This window comes from Cebidichthys violaceus, unplaced genomic scaffold (genome assembly GCF_023349555.1).
Source record: "Cebidichthys violaceus isolate CVI_PGR_0920_01 unplaced genomic scaffold, fCebVio1.0.p SCAF_4, whole genome shotgun sequence".
Taxonomy (NCBI): domain Eukaryota; kingdom Metazoa; phylum Chordata; class Actinopteri; order Perciformes; family Stichaeidae; genus Cebidichthys; species Cebidichthys violaceus.
In genome coordinates this window covers 13,421,443-13,442,028 of record NW_027176594.1, presented here as the reverse complement: position 1 = coordinate 13,442,028, position 20,586 = coordinate 13,421,443, and the positions used below count along the sequence as shown (strand labels likewise).

At 41.4% G+C, this 20,586-nt stretch overlaps 2 protein-coding genes across 6 annotated transcripts in view; both read right to left on the bottom strand.

The window, feature by feature from the left end:
• The window catches only part of camk2d2 (calcium/calmodulin-dependent protein kinase (CaM kinase) II delta 2), a 41,204-nt gene extending 27,415 nt beyond the window's left edge, over positions 1 to 13,789 (bottom strand). For all 5 annotated transcript variants that reach the window (XM_068726809.1, XM_068726812.1, XM_068726811.1 and 2 more), the window contains exons 1-2: positions 13,694 to 13,789; positions 10,522 to 10,616 (exon numbers count right to left, since the gene is read on the bottom strand). In XM_068726809.1, coding sequence (XP_068582910.1) covers positions 10,522 to 10,616; positions 13,694 to 13,755 — 157 coding nt within the window. In that variant the 5' untranslated portion in view covers positions 13,756 to 13,789. The remainder of the gene's footprint in view (positions 1 to 10,521; positions 10,617 to 13,693) is intronic.
• Positions 13,790 to 17,663: 3,874 nt separating this feature from the next.
• Positions 17,664 to 19,223, bottom strand: cxcl8a (chemokine (C-X-C motif) ligand 8a). Its single transcript, XM_068727490.1, has 4 exons — positions 18,707 to 19,223; positions 18,463 to 18,595; positions 18,255 to 18,341; positions 17,664 to 18,138 (listed from the first exon to the last, which is right to left on the bottom strand). Exons 1-4 carry the CDS (start codon positions 18,771 to 18,773, stop codon positions 18,126 to 18,128), a joined length of 300 nt encoding a protein of 99 aa, XP_068583591.1. The 5' UTR covers positions 18,774 to 19,223; the 3' UTR covers positions 17,664 to 18,125.
• Positions 19,224 to 20,586: the final 1,363 nt, after the last annotated feature.

Below are 20,586 nucleotides of genomic sequence, written 5' to 3'. Positions count from 1 at the left end.
CAATGTCAGTTAAAATGATCACAATTAGATTTTCTTTTCAAAATGGTTCAGCCCTAGTTCTAATGCATTTTTGGGTTTGTTCAGGTTTTAGCACTATTGCTTCATAAGGGTGCTGCCTGGTGTGGAGATTGCAACTTCTCCCTGATTCAAAGATATACAAGTCAACTGGATTGGAGCACAAAAATGCCCACATGTGTGCGTAGGGGTATGATTGTCCATATGTTCGCCTGACAGAGCGTTTTTAAATTTGAATGGAGTGGGAAATCACATTTTACACCCTTACCTGGAACGACTGGCGCTGCAGTCGACTCTTGAGATTTGCTTCACTCCCGAAAAAGTCTCAAACTGACAACAATGAGTTCTGACTGGCTGACAAAATTGTTACTTTAATGTACTTGCGCGTGTGTATGTGTGCGTGTGTGTGTGTGTGTGTGTGTGTGTGTGCGTGCAAGCTTGAGCCCTGCTGCCACAGCCACTGGTGAGAGACCTTTTGCTTACATAGTTATAACTGACAGCAGCATTTCTGTGAAGCCGATGTAATTGTGGAGACAAATGTGAAGCCACCCCAGTCAGCTGTTATCATTCAGGCATTCTGTCTGTATATGCTACTCTGTCGAGCAGAGAATAACTATTCATAAAGAAATATGTTGTAGCAACTCTTGGTAAGGAAAACTACAAATAGCAAGTGGTTCCTTTTTTCGTAGATATTCTTTATTTTCCGTCAGTCTCAGTTGTTTTCTTTATATTTTTTGATAAAAAAAAAACATGTTGGAAGTTGTTTTGTTTAATTGTTAGTCTGTTAATGTGCCAAAAAATATCATATTGCAATATTTCTCTGCGCCATAAAACAATCCAACAGATCTGCTGTGAAATCTAACTTTACGAAACACTGTACGATGCGGTGCAGTAGCCACAAGAGGCGGGAAGAAGTTTGTTTACGGCAATCACAAAAGTGTCTCAAACGCTTCTGTGGTAATTATATATTGATATATATATATATACATATAATGGATGCAGCACATTTAAATGGACAAACTCTGCACACAGCTCTCATTTACATATAGCCGGGTCGCTGTATGACAGTCAGTTGCTTCGCTGTCTGCAGGACTCCAGCATTTGTCGCATCATAAACCATCTTGTCTAAAACAATCTATTCCTTAGCATCAGCATTGCACATATGTAGCCTCCGCCCTGCCCAGATTACGATTTCACACTTCTAACCATATTTAGGATGGCTCAGTTATCATTTACGTCCTTGTTGGTTTGTCAACAGCAGCAGCAGTGGAGCTTCCTTTATGTCTCAGCAACAGACATTTATTACTAGAGAATTACCTTTTCATGGTAAACGTTCACGGCTTGTAGAAATGTTATTGTTAAAAGTCAACTGCCAGTAACACATTATGGTGAACTGCATTTCCTTGTTAAGTCCTTAACAAATGTACCACATTACTTTGCACTGGCTCTCTTTTTTGAGTGATGCAAAGTCGCTATTGCAATGGCAACTTTTCTTGTAAACTTGTCCTGTTTAAAAAAGGTTTTTAAAAAGCTGCTGAACGCAGCATATGGTGCGATATGCTGTAATTTTCCGCTGTCATAAACCACTAATCAGAAAAAGAAGTAATACCAAGAGAGCCGTACTGCGTATGCAAGTCAGAAAATGGATGATAAAAAGCAAACATTTAAGACCTTAAAGAACATCTGCATATGTGCTTAAGGGTGACGCAATATGTTGTAAAAACTATATTACTATGACTAAAGAATGTGGAGAGGGAAATGTGCTGTAGGCCAACAGGGAAGTGGTCCTTATTGCAAAATAACCACCAAAAGCTATCAAAGATGTTGATGTCAAAATGGCAGGCACATACTATATGTACCTGGTGATTCACATGAAAATTTCCAGTCACTTTATACATTTTATCATTATTATTATTTATTCTTTTTTTTAATTTGCTTTGACAGGAATCATCCTTCCATCCTGGCTATTCCTGCTGCGAAGGAAACTGCTGTAATCATGACATTACATTTACAAGTGCAAGAGCTCCTGACGCCAGATTTTATATTAATAATGAACATTCTCATTCATTCTGTAATAATTTGCTTTATTTTCATGTTGTCATATAGACAGGGGTGTTTGTTTGTATACAATATATAATCATCAATCGTATGTCACTCTTGATAGTACTTTTCATACAAACATTTGTAGTGAGATATATATGTATATACATATAAGTGTGTGTTAAATACAAATCTGTACATCCCTGTCACATTATGCCTCATTGTGAATAATATATAATAAAAATATGAATAAGTTATGAACACTGTTATGCTCATCTGTCAGAGACATAAAATACAGAGGTATAACAAAACAGAGGACAGCCAATGCAGCTGTGTCACACGTCTTATTTAATTGTCGTCTCTTTAAAATGATGGCTCTGAGGCGAGGATGTCTCATTTTGTTAAATGGCTGTTGCCTTGACTCCTCTCCCCTTGCATCTCCTTGAAGCGAGGAAAGGAATCGAGGAGACGCGTTAGCGTAGTGAAAAAAAACCCTGCTGTGTGTCAAGCCTTGCATTTGAGTAGTATTGCAAAAGTGTTGCAGATTCAGGGAGAGCCCCATGTTGAAAAGTTGCGGACAAAATGTCCTTATTCTGCAAATCATTGCCATTAGCAGACAAAACTCAAAAATTTCCAAACCAGACCCCATCAAGCTCTCTCACCTCTATTTTCCTCTCTGTCTCTCTCCACTGCTGCTTGTTTCTCTTTCAGTCAGTTTCTGATGTGTCGCAACTGCAACCGCACTGCAGCAGAGCATATACTGCTATACTGTGTGCACTGTGTGCGTTTTCTTTTGCCTTTTGTAGTTTGACGTCCTGTAAGTCTAAAACGATACCAGATTTAGGGACAGACGGAGAAGACACAGATAAGTCACAGAAAGCGGGGAGAGGAGAAAGAAGCAAGCGACAGAAATAGAGACAGAACAAACACCTGACAGAGAAAGGCTTGTCAAATACACAAAAAGGCGGACAAAGGGGGGCAACGTGTGGCATGGTGTTTAAACTTTAAACATCCTGTCCTCTGTTTACATCTTCACTCTCATTGACAAAGTTATGGTGGTCATCTGATTTCTGGTCTCTTGTATCAATCAGATCCCCATGATAATTTCACTTCACTGAAAATTCCCACACACAAAACTAACATTACGTTATTTTGGTCTCATGCTGACATCAACAACTAGCAATTTCTTTTTCTGATAATTAATAAAAACACTGGTTCAAAGTCATTGCCAAATATAGTATATCATACAGTATATCATTGGGAATACGTAGCCGGGTTGCTTTTTTCCCCGGCACAACACGTAGACCTACGGTAAATGTGTTACCATCGACTTTGCTGTTCACCGGTAGGTTAATCAAGTGGCTGGTAATGGCAGTGTGACCTGTGCGCTACAGAGCGACTTCACACAGAGTGGAACACTTAGCTACACCTAATGTGAAGGGAGGGTGACATTTGTAACTGCAGGAAAGGTTAATGGAAAGGTTAGACTTCTATTGCTGTATTATCAAGAGATGTAAAGCCACGTTACCATCTGTTAAAAGAATTGTCTATTGCCGTCTGTGGGGGAATAAAACTTCAAAAATATGTAAAGCTATAGTGGCGTTATCAGTCTACCTGAACAGTGAGTGAAGTCGCTCTACCTCTGTGTGTCGTTATCCCAGCTTCTCCTTGCTTTGTTGGCATTAGCGGGGCGGCCGCACATGCTTTTAGTGCATTTTAGCGCATGAGAGCGTGACATGAGAGCGTCTGCACTGCTCTCATATGGCGGTTACAGCTGAAGCGGAAGCGTAGCGCCCACCCTCCGGTCCCCCTCAGGTAAACACTGTTAGCTCTGAGAGGACTTTTGCCGTAGTTTTTACTGTTAGCGCGGTTAGCACCGTTAGCTACAAGCCGTCGGTGTTGAGGTTGATCTGAATGCTTTCAATCTTGTATTATGCCCGTTTATAGAGGATCATTGAATTACTTCTTTGTGCTGTGAAATAAAACTAGAATCTTGTTGCAGTATTATGATAATACAGACGATTTTGCCAACAATATACATGCTGCTAAAAACTAGCTTGTATGCTTGAGGTCGACAGGTCGATTAAGCTGTATACTGTGGCCCCTCCTCGACTGCAACAAATAGTTTATTAATATTATTATTTATGTACTGTATACAACTAAATAAGTTTAAAGGCAACAATCCTGGCCGGATTAAATTATTAATTAGATAACATATCTGAGAAGTTGCAAAAATATTGATACAGTAAAATGTTCACAGAATGGCTAAATGCAGAAAAGGTCTGCTGTTACTCGAAGCACAAAACCACAAAAAAAGTATTTATTAATTTTAATATTTAACTAAAATCGTGATTTTTTAAAAATACAACTACAGACGGGACTGTGATGTGGTAATTTTAAAATAGCACTTCCTCCACTCAAATATGCCTGAATATAATCCAGTCAACGTTTACGTTGGACAACTTGAGTGGGAAAACAATTTAGCAAACATAATTATTTGGGAGAAAGGGCATCTGTAATTATCTTGACAATTCTGATCATCAAAAAAAACGTTTTGCTTGTTACAGCGTCTCAAATGTACTCTTTCTTACATCATTGTCAACTTAATACTGTTGGATATTTTTGGATCGCTGGTCAGACAAAATGAGCAGTTTGAAAACGTCTTCTGGGAAATTATGATGATGGGCATAATTCAATGAATCTGTTTGAACAATCAATTGAATCGATCATGAAAATAAACTTTAGTTGAAGTCCTAACCCTAATGCACGCACACAAATCAACCTGCCGCACACACCTCAACAGGTTGCTAGAACAGTTTAATTAAGAGTTTTAATTGAAAAGATGTAGCGGCTAAGTAGTCCGTCCCCCCCCCGCAGAACCCCGAGGGTCTAATGAAACCATCCAGGATGCTGAGACACCGTCACCCTCCGCTGGTTCCCAAGAGAGGAAGAATTATGAGACTGATAACTCCCTTGCTTTCTTTTCTGAGGAGAAACAAAAGGTGGCTGGTGTCAGTGATAAAACTGCCCCCGGAGTATTGCCAGGAGCCTCGTGGTGTACGGTAATGTCTGCCTTTATCTTACCCGGCGTTATGCAGCCACGCGCACATTAGACTAATATGTCAAAGTGGTTTAATCTGAGGGGGGCGGTCTGGATGAATCCTTTACGAGGAGAGACACAAACTCACATTTATAATCACGCATATGTTGACACAAAAGCTGCAGATTTAAATGCAGCAATGAAGCCCCACAGCACAGTGAATGCTTTTACTACGATAATGGCTACATCGGTCATGTAAGAAGCAGCTTAAGAACATTGGTTGCAAAAAGGTATTGAAATAATGTATTTAATCACATTACAAAGGAGTCTTCGTGGGAATATAATTTCTGCTATTTAAATGGCAGTAATAAAAGCATTGTAAATGTTCCTTTGCTTAATAATAAAGAAAAGAGGACAGATCATTAACTAGGTAGCTCCATGGTTACCACAAGAGCTGGCATAGCAACCAGCAAAGGATGCACGGCAAGGTATGCAAATTTTGAAACAGTACAAACATACAAGCCTACACACCTCTGTTACTTTTAATACTTAAAGGAACTTTATACATTTTCTATGTCTACCGGAGCGAAATTCTTGCTGCATTTATCCACAGGTCTTCCAAATAGATGTCAGATGTTTTGCAGCCACACTGCATTTCACGCCTACTGCTTGTGAGAAGAAAAAAAAAGTGGTATCTTAGCCATCTTCTGCTTTTGATTTTGGTCTGCAAGATTCCGGAGCATCAAAATGCAAAACGGAACCTGTGGAGCGGTACTGACAATGAAACCATATCTACAGTTTTAGTTTCTGCAACTTCCTGGCAGCAGTTCTATATCCATCTCCATCTGTTTGAATTAGAAAATTAAATAGGAAATGCGAGTGTTTTTAATGTGGATGTCACTTTAATGCCTCCTTAAGCGAGCATACTCCAGTCTCAATTTGGTTCTGCAAGGAATAAATAATAATGATGCCATTATTATCTGTGGACTCTTTCTATTAATATGTTATAACATCACTCCGTTTCGCCGCCATTTCTTGGTTCGAAGCACTTGAGACTAAAGCAATACGCTGGCAGGGAACGTGTGAGGCAGGAAGAAGAGGAGGGAGGACAGAGAGGAATTGTTGGGGGGGAGGGTAAATCAAACAGAGGTTGAAAAGGACAGAGGCAGAGAGAGAGAGAGAGAGAGAGAGAGAGAGAAAGGAATAGACAGAAGGAGATGCAGTGCTCTGTAATTATGAACGCCCTCGCTTTCTACAGAGTCTATTACTCTTGTTTGTCATCATACTGTAGGTTCTTTCTGGGCTGAGCGACCAATCGTTTTAATATCAAAATCCGGACATTTAAGAAATGCAAGAGCTGCAGTTTTGATTATGGCTTACATTATTAATGACATTTTAAGGGGTGAACATTTTATCTGAAACTGTCATCTAAAATGTATACAGCTGCAACTAATAAGTTGCAAATGAAACTATAGGCTGTGGTCTGGTTCGTGTGCTCTTTGCAACTCAACACTGTTTATTTCTATCTACTGTATCTAACAGCCTAAGTTGGTTTTCGTCAAGGAAAGACACACCCCTCTGTATCATTTTGACCTTTTGAAATATAGAGTAGGCTCTGTCTTCGCGCTGTTCATTACGCCCAACAGATGGACGGGTCTTTACTTTAACAATCTAGCGTCGTTTTCAGAAAGTTACTGCAGGTAACAGATAAATAGGTAGTAATCAAGCGTGTGAGAAAGCAATCTCTACCTTTAACCTTTAATCAGATAATATAATTATTTTAGGCCTGTGAGGTAGCTTGTCTTGTTAGTTTCATTCTTCACCTTCAAAAAAATCTTAACTCAAGGTTCAGAGCTTTCAGGCACATCTAATGGCCTTTATCATTGGATGAGTATAAGTATTTGACAATTGAGCAAAGGCCATGAGATAAAAAAAAAAAAGCTCAAAGAAATCAGTAAATAGACCATGATTTAGGAATTTGTTGTCAATCTTTAATAATATCACACGGAATATAACATTTCATGAAAGGTGAGCTTAATTTATCCCACGTGGCCCACACCAGTCATTGCAGGTTTAACTCTTGAATTAACGGTACAACAAACGTAAAGACAGATTCTCCAAATTGTCCATCCCTTTCAAAAACCCATTCGAAAACACCCGAGCTACAGTTTCAGGCTGAGCCTTGTGCATTTTGTGGTTCGCTATACAGGTAAGCATCGACTGAAACCAAAAGCTCCTTTCAAAGGATGGAATATTTTCAATACTGTGTGTGTGTGTGTGTGTGTGTGTGTGTGTGTGTGTGTGTGTGTGTGTGTGTGTGTGTGAGAGCGCTCGCGTGCGTGTGCCTGTGTGTGAGATAGAGACACCGAGAGTGAGAGAATGACCAACATTTATTTTTAGCACCCAGTGAGTCATGTGGTCCCCCCCTTCTCCCCACTGATCCCTCCTTCCTTTCCTCCCCTCCTATCTTTCTGTCTCTCCCCTTATCTTTCTCTCACTCCCACAATCACATCCTCTCCCTCTCCTCCCTCCTGTCACTTCAAAGTGAGGCGAAACAGAGTCACAGTGACACCGAAAGGAGCACAGGAATAAAGACCTATTAGAGAGGGAGGGAGGAAAGGTAAATCTTTATCTCGTCTAATGAGGGGAAAACTCTCGATATGCAAAAAGAAAACATGCATATATTTATACATACATACATACATATATATATATATATACATATACATACATATACATATACTCACGCCACTGAGGCAGACTGGCTTACACCTCAGCAACAGCTATCATCTCTGTTTCCATGACATTTTTACATGAAAAAAATAACAACAGCTTTCACCACAGAAACTGTCCACTATGAATCAGTTCGGATCAGTGGATTGGAATGACAGGACTTTATCAACATGGTACACTACCAATAAATTGAAGTGCAAGGATTAGAATACATTTTTTTTTAAAAGCTGTTTTAAAACCCAAATTACTAAATCTTTTGATTCCTCCCTCCTTGTAAATGGACATCTATTTCTTCACCCTATCTGCTTCCTAAATCCCACAATGCAATGCAATATTTACAAAGCGAGACGAGCAGATATTTTGTTTTTCTAAAAAATTCAAAATATCTTTATTGCTATGGATTCAAACCTATCCAACTGTTAAGACAAGCTGACAGGGTCACATAGTGGGAAATGAAGCCAGTGCACGGATACACAAACTAGAAAAATCGTGTGCACAAACACACACACACACACACACACACAAACTGATGAGGGATTATAGACACACACACACACACACACACACACAGCTGCACATCACAAGCAAATACAAAGTGACAAAAGATAGCAGACAGAGCCATAGTGACAGGACACTGACGCATGCATGAAGATGGAGAGGGCAATATTCAACTGCTGTGAGGGATACGGCGTGCACCAACACCCACACACTTAAATGTTGACTTTCCGTTCTTTCTTTCTTTCTTTCTCTGATTATCCGTCTTCCCCTCTTCTGCTTCCTATCCTCCCCCCCCCCTCTCTCTCTCTCGTTCTCTCTCCGCTGCTTCCTCTCATTCACCGGCTCATCTGCTGCTCTTAATGAAACACTGCATAATCAGGATTGCTGATTGTAGGACTTTGACTGGTCCTATAGGCCCGCCGCACATGTGTGTGCGCATAACCAGGAACACCAAACACACACACACCCACACACAGTGCATTGATCTTCCCTAAACCCTTTTCAATTTGATATACACAGATGCACATGCTCTTGCATAGGCAAACGCACAGTGGTGGAGTGGGGGTGGAGGTCATGATCCTGCCAGAGAGAAGGGAATCAGAGTTGCAATTCTAGGGCTTATCGCGGAAAGAGGGTAAGACCATATCTGACACGACAGCATGCCCGGTACGTAAACCTCTATACACACACACACACACACACACACACACACACACACACACACACACACACACACACACACACACTTGTGCACACCCGCAGATCCTCATGCATAGAAGGTGAGATAACCCGTTGCAGTATTTTTGGAAACTCTGTCCCAGCATGCAAGCGGTGAGACACTGATCCGTCTGCCAAGGTGTCTATTACCAACACTGCGCTCAGCGAGCGGGAGGGGTCAGCATGGGCAGGAGGAGAGACAGCATCGGTGGGGGACGAGAGAAAGAAAGAAAGAAAGAAAAGAGAGGAGCAGCATGAAGGGAGCAAGGAAAAGGAGAGATAAGAAACGAAGCGACGGCGGACGAGAGGTGGTGAGGTAGGAAAATGTGCAGGAAGGAGGGGGCGGGAAGAGGAACCTGGTGGGGAGTATGACAGTGTCTTGTAAATCAAAAATAGAGAGAGAGAGAGCAGATATAAAAAAGGGAGAAAAAGAAAATGCAAAATAGGGAAGAAGAGTAAATGCCAAGGAGCCGGGAACATGCAGAGGGAGGAGGAAGCTGCTGGAAAGGAATAAAAGGTAAAATACTGCAAAGAGGGGAAGGGAGCTGCTTGTTAATACTGACATACTACAACTTTATAAGACACATATATTTGCATTATCACTATGAAACTACAGGCAGTGGCATAACAAGTGCACAACAACAGTCAAGGTCACTTCGAGTAAAATATTACAAATGAAATTAGACGGCTTGGCTCACATCTACGGGGGCCCGACTGCTTGTGTGGTACGACAGCAGTTCATTGGTCATCGTGGGCAAGCAAGCTGTGACAAAACACACCATTGGCTGAGGGGAAGGGGGCCACAGCAAAAAGGACAACGCTCCATTGGTTAGTGATCACGAACACGCTGTTGGCGGTTCCTGGGTCACATGCGTGCTTGCGCGCGCGCGGTACGCGTGAACGGGCGTGCAAATGTGTGTGTGTGTGTGTCCCAAGCCCGCAGCAACCAGGCCAACGGCTACAATTACAGTGACGGATGTGAAAGAACTGGGTCGGCTTCGCAAAGAGAGCTGCCCCTGGGAAGACGAGACCAGCCAGAGCCCCCTGAATCAATACGGTGCACATGTGCACGCACGCACACAAGGATGTATGTGACAAACATTTAAATAGAAACCAAAAGGACAGATATGAATAACACAAAAAAATGATGGCGAAAAGTGCAAGTGGGCAAACGCAGCTACAGCATTTACTTGATTCATTTGTTGTTTTGTTCTGCGCACGTTGAAAACTTAAGCAAATCAAGATCCAGATGAGTCTCTGCCCCTGTGTGCCAGTCTGTCTCTCACTCACTGACTTTCACTCTCACAAACTTGTTCCCTCTCACAGCCCCAAAGCCTGTTTCGAGGGCCAGCTACGATCACAGCTCACCCACGCGGAACTCAGTGACACTTTGGGGCGTGTTTTCTCTGCTCGCAGGCGGCGTGTGTGTTTGTGTACGTGCACGTTGCGTGTTTCTTTACATGTTTGTGTGTTCCTACCTCTGGCGGAGAGCTTCTTGGTGTTGATGATTTTGGCAGCATATTCCTGTCCAGATGAGATCTTCACACACCTCCGGACCACAGAGAATGCGCCCCTGAAAGTAACACACACGCAGAAATACTTAATGATGCGTTTGGAAAAAAAGAAAGCTCAAAGTAACATGTGATGATAAAGAAAATAAGCAAAATTTACAGAAATACACCTGATTCAACTGATTGTTATGCTTTATGAACTCAATCAATCAATATTATTTATGTAGCACCTTTCACACAAATTGAATGCATTTCAGAGCGCTTTACAAGACGAAAACAATTGAAAATAGAGATGTGCACCAAATTAAGTTACGAAAAAATGTATAAATTATAAATAAAACATCGACTAAATTGATCATGGTAAAACAGTAAAAAAAAAAAAAAATGTATTAAAACCATAGCATAAAAACACAAAAGACACTGTATAAAATCATACTTAATAATAACCAAATAATAATAAAAACCATAAAATCACCACACAAAAGACAGTCTGAATAGATGGGTTTTAAGTTTCTGTTTAAGAATATTCACATTTTCAGCTACTTTCAGATCCTCTGTAAGGCCGTTCTGATGCCTTGGAGCTTGAAACAGTCCTCACATGTTATAGGTGAGTATTAACAAACATGGCTGTGCTAAAATTGAAGTTTTACAGTCCCAATGTATCGTTGAATTACACAAAAGCATGGGATGCAGTATCTCTGCAGCTTCTCGCACCCCCATAGCTTACAGTACACACTGTCCTCATCGCTACACGAGACCACGGGCACCGGCAAACGTGCCCACCAGCCGGCCACTGCCTAAGCCATGTGTGGTTTCCGGTGTTCCAGGCACATGTATGAAGATCAAAAAACTAGGTCAGCTATATTTGAGGGAGGAGAAGAGCAGAGTGCTGCATCCCTCATCTCTGAGCGCAGCCACGGAGGCGTCCGCCTCGACTCTGCGGCCACGCAGGCCGCTCTGCTGTTCAGCCTCCATCTCTGTCCGTGCACGCCTTTTTTTTCTTTCAAATAACAAATCTGCTCTCATCTTCTGTCTGGCATCAAGACAATATCAGAGATACAGCAAAACAGTTCGACGCACTGAGACACAGACAATCATTACCTCAAATGAACCCCCGTTCTTTCACTTACTGTACTTCTAATGGCTGACAACTGTGTTATAGTATATGCTTAAATCAGTGCAACAACTGAAGCTTTGAGCCTATGCAATCGCTGCTGAGCATATAACATGATGGGCACCATAAACACGTTATCTAACATCCTCTGGAGTGAGCAGCTTGCCACTAAAGCTTACCTCTAATTTATAGAGGATTTGGTAAAGGAAATCATAGCATAACATGTTATGTAAGAACTTTACTTGAGTACGCTGCATAGTTGGGTAGCTGGGCACTGAGAAGTGCATCTGCTAACTGTGTCTGTTAGCTGAGGCTGCACAGTGCTACATGATACAATGAGTGTGCAGTGGCTGCACAGTGTGCTTTTGCATTGGAAAGTCAAATACGAGGCAAGCTGGGCCTATGAAACCAGGTTCCAGGTTAGCGGCCGAACTATGACGAGGACGATTCTGTGGTTGTGTTTGTTTTGGAAAACACTGTGCATGACTATAGCTTGGATCAACTAATTACTGTATGTAATGATTTAAAAAAATGCTTTGCAAAGATGACAACATATTTGTGCAGTGATGCGAAGACACCGTTTATGGGCGACCAAAGGTCACATAAACTTAAAAACATGATGAGACTAAGTATGGTCAATTTCAGAACATTGGTTTCATGCAGGATAAACACCGCTCCACCCGGCTTTATCTTAAATTAGGTGCTGGAGGTATCAAAAAGCTCAAACTGATAGAATCTATGCAGAGTACACTTTATTTTAGCTTTGGGTCTAAAGGAGCTTCATCAGAGCAAACATGAAGCTCCTTTAGTCCAAGTGTGCGGATATCTGTCCTATCAGGACATTGGTTTCAAAATTTGGTCGAGTTTCAAAGCTGCATGATTATAACGACGGTTTTGCATGCCTTAGTCCCATCATGTTCGCCCACCATTATGCATATCATGTTGCTGTGTTTGAGAAATGTCAATGATTTTGCTTTTCTTCTTTCATTTCACTGAAAATCCAAACAATGCCCATATAATATTAAAAACTATTAGCAGACTCTTGAAACTCTAGTCAGTCAGTCAGTATCTGTCAATTACAATCATTGCATTGATTAACAGTGCAGTATTGATTGGCAAGCACCAATCAGAGCGACGAAGGCAAGGCCCTGATGCAGCTGAAATCAGATTCTACTCAAAAACAAAAGTGTGATATCTTTACCCTTCATTCCTATCAGCTAGTTTACTGCTGTCAGTGTGTGTGTGTGTGTGTGTGTGTGTGTGTGTGTGTGGGGGGGGGGGGGCTAAACCACGGGGGGTGCTGGGCAGACTGCGGGTCATGACCACGCAGCGCGCGCGCACACACACGCGCGCATGTACGCGCTTCTCTCTCTCTCTCTCTCTCTCTGTCTCCCTCTCTCAGGGGGTGAGGAATCCCCTTGGTCTGTGTCTGATAATTGACCGCAGCTCGGTGCTCGGCTAAGGGAATGTGTCATCGCCAACGACATGGTCTGCTGTCGCATTACCGAGCGTGTATTTCCGTCACGCGGGGAGGAGGAGGAGGAGGATTTTGGGAGATGGAGCTCGAGAGAGAGGGAGAGGGGTGTTGTTACAAAATTTCACCAGTTTTACACACCCCCGATGCATTTCACCCCGGTTCAGTTTACAACATGGGGGGGCTTCTAGCACCCCCAGAAGTCCAAATGCACGGGATCGGGATGGAGGCAAATGACGACAGGCTCGGTCGGTTCTTTCGTCAACAGGGCTTCAAATGAGAGATTACAACAAACAGGATGCCATTGCACATGCATGCATGATAGCATATTATCCCACCCGTCCTGCATCACAGGTTTCATTTGTACACCATCAGCCGCGCGCACGCGCACACGCACACTCACACACAGGCTCCAAAAACGGCACAGACACACAGAGAGCCCGGAATCCGCGTCCCCTATAAGCCAAGCGGCCTATTACATAACAGGCTGACATTTGCTACAGAGATGATGCCAGATGATTAAAAACATATAAATATATATGCTTCCTTACTTCCCCAGCTCCTCGAACAGCTGATATTCGTCGGTAAATCTCGTGCAGATCGTTAACGCCATCCTGAAGGAGGTGCCAAACGGGTGCGCGGCGACGCGGGATGAGGTGCACTCACAAACGGAAGGGCTATCCGCCGCACTCGGTCGACAACGCCGCCCGGGGGTTTTGTCCTGGACCCTACAAGCCAAACGGAGGGATTCATGCACAGCCGAAGCGCATCGGTGGGAGGGAGAGAGCGCTCTGGTGGGGAGGATTTCTGCGGCAAATACAGCTGCCCCGTGCGGGCGTTTGTGCTTCAATCTGGACGAGGGAGATTCCGGCGTTCGCGCTGTCTCTATCGTCTTCACATGCAGCGTCTTGTCACAGCTCGTAGACGCAGCATTTTGTGTGCATTCCGGTTAGCTCTGGGGCGCGTTTGTGTGTATGTGTGTGTGTGTGTGTGTGTGTGAGTTTGTGAGAGCGTATGTGTCCGTGCAGCGCTGTGAGTGTCTTCGCTCTGCGCGCAATCAGACGCCGCACTACCGCACCTACCACCGGCTGTGCGCTCGGTCCCGCCCCTTTGCCTGCATCCTCACACAGGCCAATAACAAACAAAGAATAATATATGATCACAATAATAATAATAATATTATGAATAATAATACTAATTGTATTATATCATGTCAATATTAACAACAGTGGCATAAGCTACCCATGCGTTTTTATATATAATAATAATAATAACTTTATTTATATAGCACCTTTAAAAACAGAGTCCACAAAGTGCGTTGACAGTCAAATCTGCAAAAACAAGGCAATATTGACAATAACAGAAAGCTCAGTGAGACCGTTGGATACGTTAAAAATAAACTAAGAAAAAAAAAAATAGAAATATATATATACACATATATATATACATATACATACATGGATACAAACACATATATATATATATATATATATATACACACACATATACATACTGTATATATATATATATATACACACACATATACATACTGTATATATATATATATATACACACACATATACATACTGTATATATATATATATACACACACATATACATACTGTATATATATATATACACATATACTTACACATACATATACACATATACAGTTGCACTCAAAATGTTTCAACCCCCACCGCAAATCAGGTCCATCCGCAAAATCTACAAACCCCCAGCCGCTCCCAATAAACAACCCAAACAAGGACAACCCAAATAGCTCAACACAACCAATGCCACAAGCGGTCTCCCCAAATCCAACACAAAATGCCACCACCAATGAACACCGAAAAACCTTTTGTAGATGACGGCAACCCCCTCTTCTTTGTCCGACAGCCGGGGTTGGTGGAGATGTATAAAATCTGGGGGGTTGCTTCAATTAGAGAACTACAGTCTGAGACAACCATGTCTCTGTGATGATAAAAATGTATTAAAGTAATAAAATCCTGAGCTAAAAACGACTTATTATTTAGGGATCTGGTGTTTAAAAGGCAAAAACTAACAGGTTTACAGTCAGGAGCAGGAGGTGACAGAGGGACTGTAAGTAAATTGTTCTGATTATCACCAGAGGGGTTTGACAGAGAGCGTGCTGCAGCGTGTTTGTGATGGGAAGTGATGGTGGTTACAGAAATGGGTTTCTCAGTCCTGTTTATGAGCGGTGAATGGGGTGCAGTAGTACAGGATGAAATAGTTGACTTGGCATTTACTACCAAGAAGGACCTGTAGGGGGAGCTCTCATGTGCATCAGTGTGCTGAGGTTGTGATGAAGAGGAAAAGGAGGAAGGGGGATCCGTTTGCTGGGTGTTTGTGTGCCATGGTAGAAGTCATGTGAATGACTGCTGCACTGTGTGCTGCAGGTTAGCCGACAGCATGTGGCTGCCCCTCTTGTTGGGATGGATCTCTTCTCTTTGAAACAAAGAGGCACAATCCCAGAACAGGTTAAAATTGTCAATAAAACCCATGCTGTGAGTCCTGCTGGCAGATTGGAGCCAGGTATGGAGTACAGAAGTCTGCTAAAACAGTCAGTTCCACGACCAAGTGTGGGGATAGGCCCTGATATAAAAACAGACTTTCCACAGTATGCCTACCTTTAATGTAATAATGTTAATGTTAATAAGCAGTTTATTACATGTTTTCTTAGAATTGGAGCTGTTGGTTTGTTGCCTGAGAATATTTTCTTATCATGTGAATGTAAAGTTGGTTCTTAGTAATCTCAGTATAAGGCACGTGGATAGGGAGAATACGCAAAGCTTTACCGTAACTTTAATCTTCCTTGGCCTCGAAGACTGGTTTAAAAAAAAAGGTTGCATTACAAACAAGCTGAAGCCATCAATTATTTTCATATTAGTCTGCAGATTATTTGGATTAAGATACAAATCTATAAAATATTCCCCAAAAAATTATAGTACACAGTTTCATAAATTGACATACAGGCCAACAGCCATCGCCCAAACATCTTAAGTTTATCGTCATAAAAGATGGTGAAAACATCAAATACTATGTTTATTGGAAAAGCTGGAACAAGTAAAACTTTGGCTTTTGTAGTGTCTAATAAAAGACACTATGGAGTTGCATTATGCGACTGAAGGATCCAGTGTGTCTGTAGATTTACCCATAATGCATAATGCATTTAGACCATTCTTATTTAAATCTGTCTCGGTGCAGCATTACATTGTTGAAGTACCCTTTAGTTCTTTTTTATGGATGATCAAGCTGTCATTTCAAAGCATAAAGAAACCATTGTCTTTGCTGTTGCAGCATCATCCCGTTGACAATAAAATCTGCAGGGATTGGACGGTTAACGCAAAGCCGAGTGCATGTGACTGCTGATAGAGTCTATGTTTACCGACTTACTGACTGGATTTATTGGAGCACTTAAAAATACAACTACTCAAAGAATGTCTGATCGAAGTCCGCTGCACAAACTCATACAATACACTTTATTAATGAATACACCCAGGGTTAGGCCCCGTGAGAGGATAGTGAGGTGATCTGTGGTGTAACTCTGTGCTGACTACAGTCCCATAAGGAAGTGTTCTAGAGTAGTTCCAGGACAAACTCCAAGCACTTCCTCGTGTGAAAAAGAAAAGGGTGTGTATTGGTAGAACATTATAGTTACCAGCTGCGACAGCGTGGCGCTGATATTGTTTTCACTTTGTGAGTCTGTGTGTGTGTGTGTGTGTGTGTGTGTGTGTGTGTGTGTGTGTGTGTGTGTGTGTGTGTGTGTGTGTGTGTGTGTGTGACATCATAGTAAAGACAGTCCTGGTGTCACCTATAGCAGAAATTACGACGGTTTCGAGATTAATGGTATTAAACATAGTATATTTTAACAAGTCTTACAGTATGGCTTCATTTCATTTTTAAAGTAATCGGCTAAAGTCTTAAAGTAAATGTTTCCTTCAGTTTGTCCTACGCTGTTGTAACGTAATTGGTTATTTGTGGTTTATCTGCCTATAGTACTGAATAAAAATAGTTCTAAGAACTCATAGATATCCATAATGCTTGACATTAATAATCATAAAACATTATCAAGCATTTTATAATGACTCATAACGTCAAGTATCACAATATTGCAATACTTTTATTTTATGATGTCATTTTTTTGCAAGGATCATCAGTGAATTACATTATAATTCCCACAGTAGTAAATCATTATAATACATTATTATGTGGTATTAGTTACTCTAAATGTTTATTGTTTGCTTTAAGTCAAGATCAAATTAATGGTGTGTTGTTCCTCTGCTTGGATTTCATTATATTTTTTCACTGTACTTAAAGAAAACAATGACCATTTCAATGACAATCAATAATGAATAATGCATGACAGTAACTGGCGTCACAGGAAGTGTTACAGTTACTGAAGTTAAAGCTCATCCAATGATTAAAGCCTGGCAAGAGACCCAGCATGAAAGACTAACTAATAATATATATATATATATATACAAACAGACAAATTTCATCTTGAATTTCGTGTAAAATCTTTTAATTAAACAGGTGAGTCAGCATAGTTACACAAATGAATCCAAAATACATTAACGTTCCAAAAATACATCAATAAATATGTTGAACACTTAAGTTATGGACAAGACAACAGTTATGCAGTTTTACAAACTACAGGCTGCTACACTTGCAGTCAGAGCGGAAATGGCTACAACCACAAGTGACACACAAATAAGCACAGGCTTGTTAATAAATAACGTGTTTGATACAAACATAACCTTAGTGGTTGAATTCAGTTGCCCTTTATAACACTCGATCAGGACATTCAGTGGCCCGCCGTGGTTAAAATGAGGCGAGTGCGATGACAACAAATACAGGTACTTTCCATTTGTTCTTTGTGATGGCTCAGACTCGTGAAGCTCAGACTCGTGAAGCTCAGACTCGTGAAGCTCAGACTCATGAAGCTTATCTCCGCCAGTCTGTTCAACGTCTTCTGCTGCAGAGAAAAGGAAGAGAAGAGGATTATTTTGTGCATCAAAAGTGATCGGTACATTACGCAGTTAAATCATGACTACTGGTTCCTTGCACTGTGTGTGATTGACCTGCACTCACTTGGACATGATCCTCTTAATCACTTTTTGCACCCAGGGAGCTTCGGGGTTCAGGCAAACCTCTTGGCCGGTCTTTTTCAGAGTGGCACTGCAACACCAAGCGAGAAACAGACATGCGGTCAAAAGAAGTGTCGACGACAACAAATCTCAAAGTGTCAGCATCGTCGCTATCTAGATGGGAGGCGAAGGCCTTCGAGATGAGGTCTTACATGATCTCGGTCTCGTCGCAGTGGGAGTTGGCAGGAATCAGCTCCACCTTCTCGATGTGGCGGCCGATGGGTTTGCTCTCTGTACCGATGCAGCGGCAGTGCAGCTCCACTCCCAGGCTTCTCAGACTCATCCCTGCGAGGAGACAAGGAGTCACACGTGGTCACAAAGTGCAACGCGCAAGTACGAGAATGTTGCACGGCAATACTGTCACGTTCCAATTACTGAATAAGGAAAGAATCTTACCTTCACTGACGGCCAGGCAGGCCAGGAGCAGCCCAATGGAGAAGGCGATGACTCTGGTGCTCATCATTTTTCTTTCTTCTTTTCAAATACTGCAATGATTAACACTAAAGATTAAGTAGATCTTTTGAGAAGGCCGTTTGATGAAGCTTGAATGTTAAAACAAAAAGTTGAGAAGAAGGTTTTTAAAATCTACTGAATTCTTCTCCTGCTCAGTTCCTTCTCTCCTCGGCTGTTTGAATCTAGCGTTGGAGAGGATAGCGTCTCCCTTTATAGCCGTCTCCCAGAGATGACTCACTTCCCTTGCTCAGGCATGTTGCGCAAACTGGGACTGTTGGTTGCCGAGTGGGAATTTTCGCTGATAGTTTGAAACCTCTGATTTATCAAGAGGGCACCTGGGTCGACATTTGTCAATAATGTTGAGTTATAATTTGGAAAACCACAGTGATGTGACAAGTGTGCTTGAGAGAAATTCTTTGTGAGTTAGACTTGACTGAACAGTGTGATGCACCGCTGCTCATATCCAAGATTCTACAGCTGATTCACAGATAAGCATGTCATAAAATACATAGTGCCTGAAGCGGCTGACGAATGTAACCCTGAAGGTTTTGTCATCTAAAATTTTACCTCCAAAAAGGGAACTTTGTGGTAGCAAGAGTCCATTCAAGACCTTTTCGTAAGTGCGTACTACTTGTGTAAATGTCAGCAGCTGGACAGCCACTTAAACACATCAACAAGAATTTCCAAACACTGAGCTGAATGCGATGCAGCTGTTAAAGTTCAACAATGTAAAATGCTTCCCAGAACTAAGAAAGCATTTTATTTTTGGGGGATTTAGAAAGACAGAAAGGTTTTCTTCTCAACTCTTTTTCAAAACAGAGGCACAAATCCACCAGGTGGAAAAATACAGCTATAAGAAATATAAAGAAATATGTGACATTCCTGAAGAAACCCCATGGCAATGTGCCAAAAACTTTCATGAGAATGAGGTCTGATGTAATTTCAACAGGCTCAGACACGTGTGCCCGACGTCACTTCAGTCACTCTTCTAAAGCAGAAGGATGTGACTGGCTTCTGAACAAAGGGGGGCTGATCTTGCGGTTTGACACACTAACGTGTTGCCTCACTCAAACAATACGTGCTGATTGAGCCTGTTCAGAGTATAACAATTTTTATTTGAACCATTTCTTTATTGAATAGAAAGTAAAATAAAAGTATTCAGATCATTTAGTATTATCAAGTACAAGCACTAACATCCCACTGAAAACACTCCACTGCAAGTACAAGTCCTTTCAAAACCTTACTTCAGTAAAAGTATGCATGTCTTGTCAGCAGATTGTACCAAAAGTATTTATTGTGGAGCAAAATGTTCCCTGTCATTGTGTTACTATTATATATGAAGTTTTTGGATTAATATTACTGCTGCATTAATGTGGATGTTGCATTTTACTACTTGAGCCAGTTTTTACTCCTTTCTATACTGTTGGCTATCTGCAGCAATGCAGCATATTCTAGAAGATGATCATGTTTGTAGCATCTCTGTCCTGTGAGAATCACGTCAACTTTTCATGAGCTCAGGAAAACAACTGTTTATTTAGAGGTCTGTTTAATTTCCTCAACCCATAGAAATACTAGAGTTTATCAGAAACTTTCAAATTCACTAAATTGGGAGATGGTGGACAGGAAAGGTTTTTAAAAATTCAAATGTGAAGTAACTAAAGCTGTCGGACAAATGTGAAGTAAGGAGTAAAAAGTATAGTATTTGAGATATAATGGAGTAGAAGTAGGAAGCTGCATAAAATGGAAATCAAAATTTGTTTTATTATACTTTTATTTGATAAAGTACAAGTACCTCTAACTTGTTCTTAAGTACACGACTTAAG

What these genes read in the sequence shown, in the direction of transcription:
- cxcl8a (XM_068727490.1), bottom strand. Translation starts at nt 18,773, where the DNA reads ATGATGAGCACCAGAGTCATCGCCTTCTCCATTGGGCTGCTCCTGGCC. An exon ending in CTGCCTGGCCGTCAGTGAAG is followed by an intron (nt 18,596 to 18,706) that starts GTAAGATTCTTT and finishes GTCTCCTCGCAG; the next exon opens with GGATGAGTCTGAGAAGCCTG. An exon ending in TGCGACGAGACCGAGATCAT is followed by an intron (nt 18,342 to 18,462) that starts GTAAGACCTCAT and finishes TTGGTGTTGCAG; the next exon opens with TGCCACTCTGAAAAAGACCG.